Source organism: Cebidichthys violaceus, unplaced genomic scaffold (assembly GCF_023349555.1).
Source record: "Cebidichthys violaceus isolate CVI_PGR_0920_01 unplaced genomic scaffold, fCebVio1.0.p SCAF_27, whole genome shotgun sequence".
NCBI classification, from domain to species: Eukaryota; Metazoa; Chordata; class Actinopteri; order Perciformes; family Stichaeidae; genus Cebidichthys; species Cebidichthys violaceus.
In genome coordinates, this window is record NW_027176450.1 from 1,873,573 (window position 1) to 1,883,605 (window position 10,033).

At 40.8% G+C, this 10,033-nt stretch overlaps 1 protein-coding gene across 2 annotated transcripts; it reads right to left on the minus strand.

The window, feature by feature from the left end:
* Nucleotides 1–319: 319 nt before the first annotated feature.
* Nucleotides 320–9,528, minus strand: kptn (kaptin (actin binding protein)). Of its 2 annotated transcripts, XM_068721347.1 has the most exons (13): nucleotides 9,016–9,528; nucleotides 8,183–8,265; nucleotides 7,981–8,065; nucleotides 7,117–7,171; nucleotides 6,311–6,389; nucleotides 5,472–5,545; nucleotides 4,446–4,552; nucleotides 3,014–3,118; nucleotides 2,805–2,868; nucleotides 2,467–2,602; nucleotides 1,329–1,502; nucleotides 926–973; nucleotides 620–701 (listed from the first exon to the last, which is right to left on the minus strand). In XM_068721347.1, exons 1-12 carry the CDS (start codon nucleotides 9,215–9,217, stop codon nucleotides 962–964), a joined length of 1,176 nt encoding a protein of 391 aa, XP_068577448.1. In that variant the 5' UTR covers nucleotides 9,218–9,528; the 3' UTR covers nucleotides 620–701; nucleotides 926–961. The 2 variants fall into 2 exon arrangements, with proteins under 2 accessions (XP_068577447.1, XP_068577448.1); XM_068721346.1 differs by lacking the exon at nucleotides 926–973 and having other exon boundaries at nucleotides 320–701; nucleotides 9,016–9,525.
* Nucleotides 9,529–10,033: the final 505 nt, after the last annotated feature.

Here is a 10,033-nt window from a genome sequence, read left to right on the forward strand (position 1 = left end):
TTGTTGGTTCGTCTTTGAATTTTTTCTGAACCATATGTGAGCACCGATAATTAAAATCCGTCATTATATCAAATTATTTTTTTTATATAGAAATTAAAAATAAAAAAAAGAATTGGTGCTCTTGTTTCAGTGGAATTCTCTAGACATGGTTGTCGCTGTCCCAAGACACAGAGTCTGAACTAAAGATGAACTAAAAAATGTAGTTTACACTAGAAAGGAATGAAGTATTCTTCTCCATTGGCATCTGACATGTGAAAAAGTAACATTCAAGGAAGTGCACAGTAAATAAATGCTCGACAAACAACAAGAACACAGAGTGTACAGACCCAAATGTGATTTATTATCTGGAAAAGACTAAACACTATCTACAGCACATCCTTGTTTTCGACAACAGATCAGAGTGTGACTGTTTTTGGGTGGCTAATGTGATGTTAGTGTCTGTAAATGGAACTGTTGATGAATACTGAGAAAATCCTTCCTGTTCCACTGGTAAATGCGGCAAACACTTCAGTCTGATCCATCAGGACTTACATGTTGAAAACACACTGTTTTTCTTAAGAGGATGGTGTCTGAGCTGCACACTCCTCTTTCTCCTCGGCGTCCTGCTCTTTAGCTGACTCCGGCTCAGAGCCAGCCGTGAGTGCTGACACCCTGAGGGCGAGCCGTGAGAGGACCAAATCAGTGGTGCTGGTGAGAGAGTGCTGAAAAGACGAGGGAACGAAACAACACAACATGAGGTGAGATACACATTACTTCGAGACAGATTTGAGGAAAGTCTGTTGAATTAATTTGCACAGGAGGAATATCGCCGCTGAAGCTTTGGTTTAGTAACATCTGGGCCTGTGTTGCGCTGATGTGTGAGGGTGACTAAGCTGAAAAAGCTGGAGATATTTATTGTTTAAGTCGTTATTAATGCCAACTTCACCTGCTTAGTGATGGAGAATGATGCTGCATCACACTTTCACTGAAAAAACTGATTTTAATGGAGAAAAGCAAATAAAAAAGCATTTTATTTGAGTATTTGGTCATTCTGTCTTCATTAGTGTTGCATCAGTTCAACTACTTCCTCAGAGGAGACAAAACGAGCACAAATCAGTTCAATCAATCCTGCTGCAATTTCCTCTGGTGGCCAGAAGAGGTCAGCAAATACTTGATGATTCAAGTCACTTCGCCATTAGAAATAACATCTTTTCTCCAGTTCAAGAGCGTGCTTTTGTGCTTGACTTAGTAAGCAGATGATCTATCTATTGCGGTAATATGCAGAACAACAGCAGGGTGAAGAGCAGAGAGGCACCGGCCCTGATGGAACACAGATTACTGCAACATACCTGTAAGATATGCAGCCCCTTCAGCGTGAGGACAGCCAGCTCTCTCAAACCATCCCCGGTCAAGTCTAAGTAGATGATGGACAGCAGAGGACTCTTGAAGCTCCGCCTCCACTGCAGCTGAAACTGTCCATCACGTCCTCTCTCTGCCGGCTGGAATTTGTAACAAAGAAGTTCCTGTGTGGGCAAAAAAAGGCAGACGACATCGACATCACCAAGATCTCGCCACATAAATCGGTCAAACTAATGAGATGCCCGAGAAAGTCAAGACAAACTCATGTTTCATTATATTCAATTGCTGAATACGTCACTTTACAGTCATTGTTATAATCAATGTAATGCTGTCGTAGTGGGGGAGGGTAAGACGTTAATGTTGCGCCTACAATATTGGTAAAATAACTTATACATGGTATATGTTTTGAAAAAAATGTGTTTGTATCCAAAGCCTAATAGATATTCTTCCTCTGTGCCATAAAGCTCCATTGTTGTCCACAAACTATTAAAAACTCATCACTGATAAACACTGTAGCACTGAGTGACATTTTACTTCATCAGCATGAACACACACACATTTCGACGCAATCCCACAAACACCGTCCTGCTGCCCCAAATACTCAATAGAGCACCAAATGTGTATTAATCCAATGCTGAAAATAGTCCCCGACAAATGCACCAATTCCTCCCGTTTGAGTGATTGACCAGCAGTTTTAGGAAATTACTGAGCCTTTCTAGATTTATAAAGATTTATTTTCCTCAGTTGGAACTATTGTGGTTGGAGCTGAGAGCCACAGTTAGACTGGGGAAGTTGGAAAGTTCAAGGGGAAGGACTAAGGCCTTGTTGGTTTTGATCATTTCATGGGATTTATTGACAACAACAAAATCTGGAATATGACCAGCTTTATGGTCGTCATGGAGGCACAGCACCCACCCTGAAGTTCCCCCTCAGGTAAACACTGTTAGTTCTGTCAGCACTGTTGCCGTTGTTTGCACTGTTAGTGCTGGTAGCACCGTTAGCTGTGAGCCACCAGCTCAGCCATCATCATGTTGAGAGCCGCGTGGAGGCAACAGAAATGCTTCTGAATTTCGAATTTAGCTTAAAGTACTATTAATAAAGTCTATTAAAGTAAAAAAGAGCTCTGACCTGCCCATATGTTCCCAACAGCACCTCCTTCTGCCCGTCAAAATCCAGGTCAATGACCAGAGCGCAGAGCACTGCGTCCCACTGGTCGCTCTCTGAGAGGCACACCGAGTGAGACAAGCCTCGCTCTTGGACATCTCTGAGAAAAAAAAACACACACACACACACACACACACACACACACACACACACACACACACACACACACACACACACACACACACACACACATAACACACTGTTCTGAACACAGAGACATTTTCTCAACCAAAATACTGTCTGAGTGAAAATGCCCAAAACCAAACGATAGCTCCACTGATATCTTTAGAAAGTATTCTGACCTGTAGACAACTGCCATCTCTATGGTACTGGTTACCAGAAGATTGTAGCCTTCCATTTCCCCACCTGGAAAAAACAAAACACACACATCATCAAAATGCCTTGATTTTATACCAGACAGTGATGGCCAGCCTCTCCAAAAAGGAGTAAATTGTAGAAGAGAAAGATGGGAATGCTGGAGACGTAAAACTAAAATAGACCAGTAACATACTTTTCTCTCCGCTGGGCTGGTCGAGCTCAGTTTGGCAGCTCAGAGGGAACAGCAGCACTGAAGAGATTGGACTGTCAAACTGGAAGCGCCAGCTCTGCAAAACCTCTGATGAAAAAAAACAAAACACACCTAGCAATAGTCCTACAGTATTATCACCATTACTGCATCTCGTAGTCATTTATTACAGAACAAAGATGGAATTTATTAAAAAAAGATATACATATTGAAAATCCCCCCAAAAAAGGAATTTAGGACCAGTTTTCACACTTAAATTAAAAACATGTTTTTGCTTTGCATTTACATATTTGAAAAGTCCCTGCACACCCACAATGCAACCACACAGGCAAATTGAATTAACGTGACAAATTACTCCCTATTTACTCTGCACTTTTCTAAGCATGTACATTAGCTTCTGGTAGGAATCCCACAATGCAATGCATCACATGTCATAGATACAAAATGTACAACTGTGACACAGGTAATAATAATAACTTTAATGATAAAATTAATGATGGCTGAACTCTAATAGCTGTCAGGGTCCTGGTATTGCAGGCATGCTAGCATGCCACGTCACCCTGCGTTTTGACGGAGCCCCCTGCGGCACCGCGGGACACTGGCTCCAATCAAATGAAAGAAAGGGGCCGCCTTGATGGGGTTAACCAATAGTGAAGCCCGTTTGAGGGCGTAGCGCGTGCAAAGTAGAGCCTTTCATTATTCCGACTTTGGACTGTTCACCCATTACTCCAAGATGGTTGCCCCCACTGCTAGCCTTGTAGTCGCATTGTATAAACAGCATAAATTGGCTACGTAGGCTGCGTAATGCATTTGTAGCAGTTCATCAACAAGTCAAACCACATACGCGTGTTCTGTATTAATTTAGGGTTTTATTTGGTAACTGACAGCAACGGATGATTTGCAGCCATTTTGCCACAGGTTTGTTGACACCTTTCTAGTTCTTTTTCACAAAGTTGGTAATATAGTAGCTGTCAGAAACTCCTGATATCTCCAACTTAATTGAATTAAAACTAGGAGGCTGAAATTTTTTCCAGTTATGCTGCTTGTATTACAGTGTGAGCGATATGAGATGAGTGTGGGAGCAGCCCTCTTCTTGAATGACATCGCTCTAACTCTCCTGTTAGGGTGGGACACATTGAAGTGATAAAGTCCAGTGGCCCTACTTAGTTCCCAGCATAGCTCCACAGAGGTCTAATCAGCCACAATAAGTAACACCTGTGCGGGATTGCAGTGCCTTTAAGTGGCACCCATACTGGCCTCATGAATAATGCAACAATGCAAAAGGCGCAAATGTGTTCAGCACCCCCCAAAGGAAGGAAGGGGGGGGATTTCACTGTATTCCTCAATCACACTTTGGAGGGAAAGGAGTCATGTGATAGAGCTGAAACTCCATTATACTGTGTCTGGTCTACCTCACCTGGTTCTGTCTGGTTGACCAGAGCCAGTCCAATGCAGCCATTCTGACAGCCAAACGCTGAGAGTCGCCGGCCACCAGCGATACTCAACATGTCCAACCATAGCACACTGTGTGGAGGGAGGGGAGACACAACCAATACACAGACGGTTATGGATCTCATATACATTTAGCTCAGCAAATGTGTTCACATATTTATATGCAGCATTAATGCTGGTGATTTCCGACTTCCGCTGTCTTCTTTCTCTGTGTTTTGTCTCATTGTCTCATTGTGAATAATGTCAACTCATTGCTCTTCTCTTTGTCAGCTGAATTTCATACTGCTGATGTCCTCTTTTGATAGTTTTATCACAAGCCGGGGTTCACAGCTGGTATTGTTTTCACCTTTTAAGTCTGTGTTTGAGTCATCATGCCCCCCCCCCCCCCCCCTCTCACACACACACACACACACACACACACACACACACACACACACACACACACACACACACTTTTAAATGCTCTCACTGTTAAATTACACCTTTGGGGGTTTTAACTTTGACATTCTCTTATATATCTTTTAAGTCAAGAGTTGAGAATAGAGTAGACTGCATTATGCAGGAAAATCATGAGGCAGATTAACACAAACTATATAGAGTGACTTACAAGTTGCTGATGATCTTAATCACTCAGGTACTTACCACACATAGTCAAACAATCACTGTGGTGGGCTCACCACGAGGGGGTAAATGCCAATGCCCCCCTTCCCCACTTTCTACCCTCAAACTTACGGGGCCCTTGTTTTGACCACACCCATCTTTCGAACTCTGCCTTCAATTTGATCTTCACTACACACCTATCAAGTTTTGTGACTGCATCTTGCACGGTTGTGACGCTACTGTGGTCACAAAATCAGACAGCCAGAAATACCTGTGCCTAGTCGGTGTCTCCAGGACCCCATTTTGCCGTAGTGACTCACACACAGAAAACAATACCAGCGTCGCTGCTGGTAACTACAGATACAGAGCTGACGGAACCGGAGGGACTAACTTGCTGGGCAGTTGTTGTAGTTCAGGGAAGAGTCTCTCCACTGGCTGCTCTTCAAACTGGTGGAGGGAGGCGTTCTGTTGGGAATAGGAGAATCAGGCACAATGAATCAAAGTGAAACGTCTCCTACAGATATGCAAAACTCATTACCATCTCGTTTCATCTCTTTTGCTGAGAAAAAAAACAGCCTTCCTGTTGCTTTCATCCCTTTTAAAACATGAGTCGTCTCTTTGACAGAACAATGAATCTTGTTGTTGTTTCCAACTTTGAAACTCAACTTTTAAGCCACTCAACATCCACATTTCCAGAATCCATCTATTGAAGAAGTTCATGTGATGTGACTGAAAGCATCAGAACGGCTTCCAAATTTAAGTCAGAATGTTGTGACAAATGATTCTTGTGTTTTCTACTCTTTTATACTTTGATTGAGAAGGAAACCCTGGTGTAGTGGTCTTTTGGTATATTTACTTGAAAAATACCAAAACAAAATGTCGAAATAATAATATTCTATCGATTTTTTTGTTTCAATTTCCATTCCTCATCTCCACAGGACAAATACAATGTAATTTTCAGAAATACTTAGACAAATAAATATTTAATGAACTACATTATCTACTTTAGAGAGGTATCAAAAAAATAGGAAATAATAATACCCACACATGAGAACATATACTCACATAAACACACACTTATTTACATACACACATTTCTTCATAAATAAGAAGAGGAAAAGATTCAATCTACATTTTCATGTTTTGATCAAAATCTTATCCTACACACACACACACACACACACACACACACACACACACACACACACACACACACACACACAATCTGACCTCCTTGTACAGGTGGATCCTCTGGTCGTGTCCACTGAGCAGAAACACCGTCTCTCGGCCTCCTTCGTCACACTGCACTCTGTCAGAGAGAAAAGGCCGCTGACATTCCCCATCCAGATGCACCCTGTCATGTTATTTTGTCAGACACTGTCTGTACAGACGCTGCTCACTGACAACGTAAAACCCATAAAAACCTATTTGGAGCCGCATATTAAATGAGACATTGTAAAATGATTAATTCCTGCTGTGAAATCAATTCCCTGTAGCAATAAAAGTACACCGTTTAACTGAGGCACGGCACTAATAATATATAAAAAGTGAAAAATTATACAGTTATCAAATACTCAAAGCCGTATGTTTATACAAGTGTGAATATATATATTAATGGGAATGTTGTTGGCCTGTTTAAATTGAGCATAATCAATAATCACAAACACTTTTCTATTCACAAAGACGCCTCCTAAAAATTTAATTGTAAATCAATCATTGTCACTACATGACATTATTTACCATAGTGGGACACTGATTGGACTGTGAACATTTACTATATTTGCAGTAGAACAGATTGCCAAGCAAAGCGTGTGAGCTGCTTTGTAATGAAGTCTTCCCTTTGCTCTGTTGTGAAAAAACCTGCTCCTTGCTGCTTCGGCCTGCAGCAGTAGTTAGTTGCCATGCCAACTGAGGTGTGAACTGGAGCTCTCTTTGTTAAACTGAAAGGCTGGGATGAGCCCCCCGAGCTACACAGCTAAATTCCTCTGCATATTTAGGGGTTCACAGTGTACGGCTCTCTGCAGCAGCAAACTTACTCTGTGTGGTAGAGATGGAACGGCGTGAACTGCAACTCCAGATTCAGGCAGCTCTCTATTCAGAGACACACACTGACGTCAGCATGTGAAACATCTGACAGAGTAAGCACTGTATACTTCAGGACTATGGAAATCCATTTCAATCAGTAGCAAATTACCAAATACATAAATAAATGTGCCTGTGAAATGAATACATATGGCTGTGATATAAATCCTGAATAACTAAATGAGGCAGAAAATATATAAATAAGTCGATATAGTTAAATAAATACATTTTATTTAGTCCAGCGAACTTTGATTACCTACTGCCAAATTGATTTCCATCTGGTGGTTATCTGACCGATTCAGACCAATGCATCAGCACATGAATTAGCTAGCTAGCGCACCTCCGCAAACTGAATGGCTGTCTCTGTAGCTGCTGTTGCTCTCCTCCCAGCAAAGTTACGTTTGTCTGAATCCATTCATTTGAATATAAAATATAAAAATACAACAACAAAAGGGGGGGGGGGCTGCAGCTAGGCGTTCGAACCCCCGGCACATCCTATCCGCATGTTGTAGTGTTTCACAGCAGCCCACTGCTCATAAATATGAGTATAATATAAGTTTTTCAAATAAAAAATAAAAAGAGCTGGTAAATAAATGTGGCATTAGGAACTAAAGTCCACTGAAATAAATAAAAGTAGTAAAAAAATAAAACATATGCATTTATTTATTGAACTATATTTACTTATTTATGAATTTATGAATATGCCTGTGAAATAAAAAATATATCTAAATAAATATTTATTTAGATATATTTTTTATTTCACAGGCAACATAACATTGAATCAAATGGCATGCCATGCAGGACACTGCTTCACTCACGTGCGATGGACTCCAGGTTGAACTCTGAGCCGGGCTCGTAGTCACAGTAGATATTGAGGAATGGCGTGGCCTTGTCACCAGAGTCCTGCAGGAGTTCAGCCGTTATCAATAATGCTTCTAGAATTGTAGAAAAGTATCGACAACCCTCATAGCAAAGCATGTACACACTATAACTCATACACCTCGATACAAGCAAACGTACCTTTACGAATGTGATGCCCACCACCAGGCCGCTTTTGGGTGGAGACTTGTTGAAGGCGTCGATTGATACAATCTCTGCATCAACTAGATAAAGAACACAGCATCAACCAACATGAACGGAAGACAACTCAGCTGCAGCACAAGTTTCAGGATGAAAGTATTCTTAGTGACAAAAACTGCATTACAAAAAGAAAATCTGATCTTGAATTACTGATCGGGCCATGGCTTGTTGGTTTACTGAGATTAATTAAGGCAGAAAATACATTTTATCTGAATTTGCTATGTTTCATACTACCACCTGTTGAAGAATACAAATTGCTGTTGAATAGCTAATGGATAAAGGTCATTTGTCTTTTTATTTACATGTAGTTATTGCATTTGTGAAGAAGCAAACAGCAACCATAAAGTTAACATTTGATTCTTTTTTTCTTTTTTATAAAAAAATAAAGATTGGCTACCATTGAATTTGTGAGCTTTACATTCACTTTTCATCATGTCATGTGGAATATATTTTTTACACAGTTTAGGACTAGAGAGGAGGAATAGAGATGTCACTGTTCAGCACATCTGGAAAAAGACATTGAAACGTGACACTATCTGTGCTTCCTGCAGCGGAGGAAGGAGCCCCACTGCTGCGTCAGCACAGTGAACATGATTGTGTTATGCAGTTTAATCTATAATACTGCAACAAAAAAGGTATATAAGCTCATCAGAAGTTCTGTAAAATACTAAACAGCAAAATAGCTGTGGCTGTCAGATAAATGCAGTAAAAAGCACAATAATTCCATGTGAAATGTGGAGAGAAAGTGTTGACTAGGATCGAATGGTGGGTACCTGGGATGTAGGTGAACTGAACCTCCTTGGCCACAGGTCGGATCTTGTGCTGCAGCTCCTGGTACCTGAAACACACCACCTTCCCTTTGAGAGTGGCCGCTAACAGCTCCTGCTCCCCGGCCTGACACAGTCCGTAGATGTTACTCTGCGACGGGAAGCGGCTGAAACTGTCCTCCGCGAAGGGATACGTCTCTCGAAGCATCCTGCAGGACGAGACTCAAATCTCGAATTTTATCAGAAATGTCAAGAATTAAGATTGTTCATGTTTTTATTTGTGGCTGCTGAACCCCTTTTAAGTTAACGTTAAATTAGCTTAAACGAGAAAAATGGATTCCCGGTCATTCCTTTCACAATACTGCTTAGCTAACCCAAACGTTTTAATGTAACACTCGTTCATCCGTATTAATAAATTCTATTGTATTTTAAGGAAAGAAATGAAAAGGCTTGGAGATATTTCTTAACGATTATTGAGGTTGTCATGAAGCAAAACATCCGGGTTGGGAGGAGTCGCGTTCAGGTTTATTGGAAATATCTCATTTAGTGCTCCTAAACGATTCAGGGAATAGGAAAATAAGGCTGTTTGTCTGGAAAAATTCAACGTAGGCTAATGCATGTCCAAATTCATCAAGTGGATTTTTTTCTGTTGTTTTTTTCTGCATTTTTGTTTAATTCTTAATTCTGTCACAGAAACGCAGCTCCCTGCTGTTTGATTGAGCCATTTTTATTTTATTTTATTTATTATGTCATCCGCCCGGTTACAGAGGGAATTTTGGTCATCAATTTTAAGTTCCTACAGTAATAATTCATCAAATTAAACGACTAACTAGGGACTTCTGGTCTGTGTTGCCTTATTACGTACCGTTTCGAGCCTCTGAAAGGCAGCGCGGCTTTTTTTCTACTTCATGTTGTAAATTGATGACTGACTCGAAGCATAACATTCATCATCCTGCCACCTTCCGGTATTGTTTATGTATTACATCTCAGATCAATACTGACTTTTTTTGTCATCAAAGGTGAT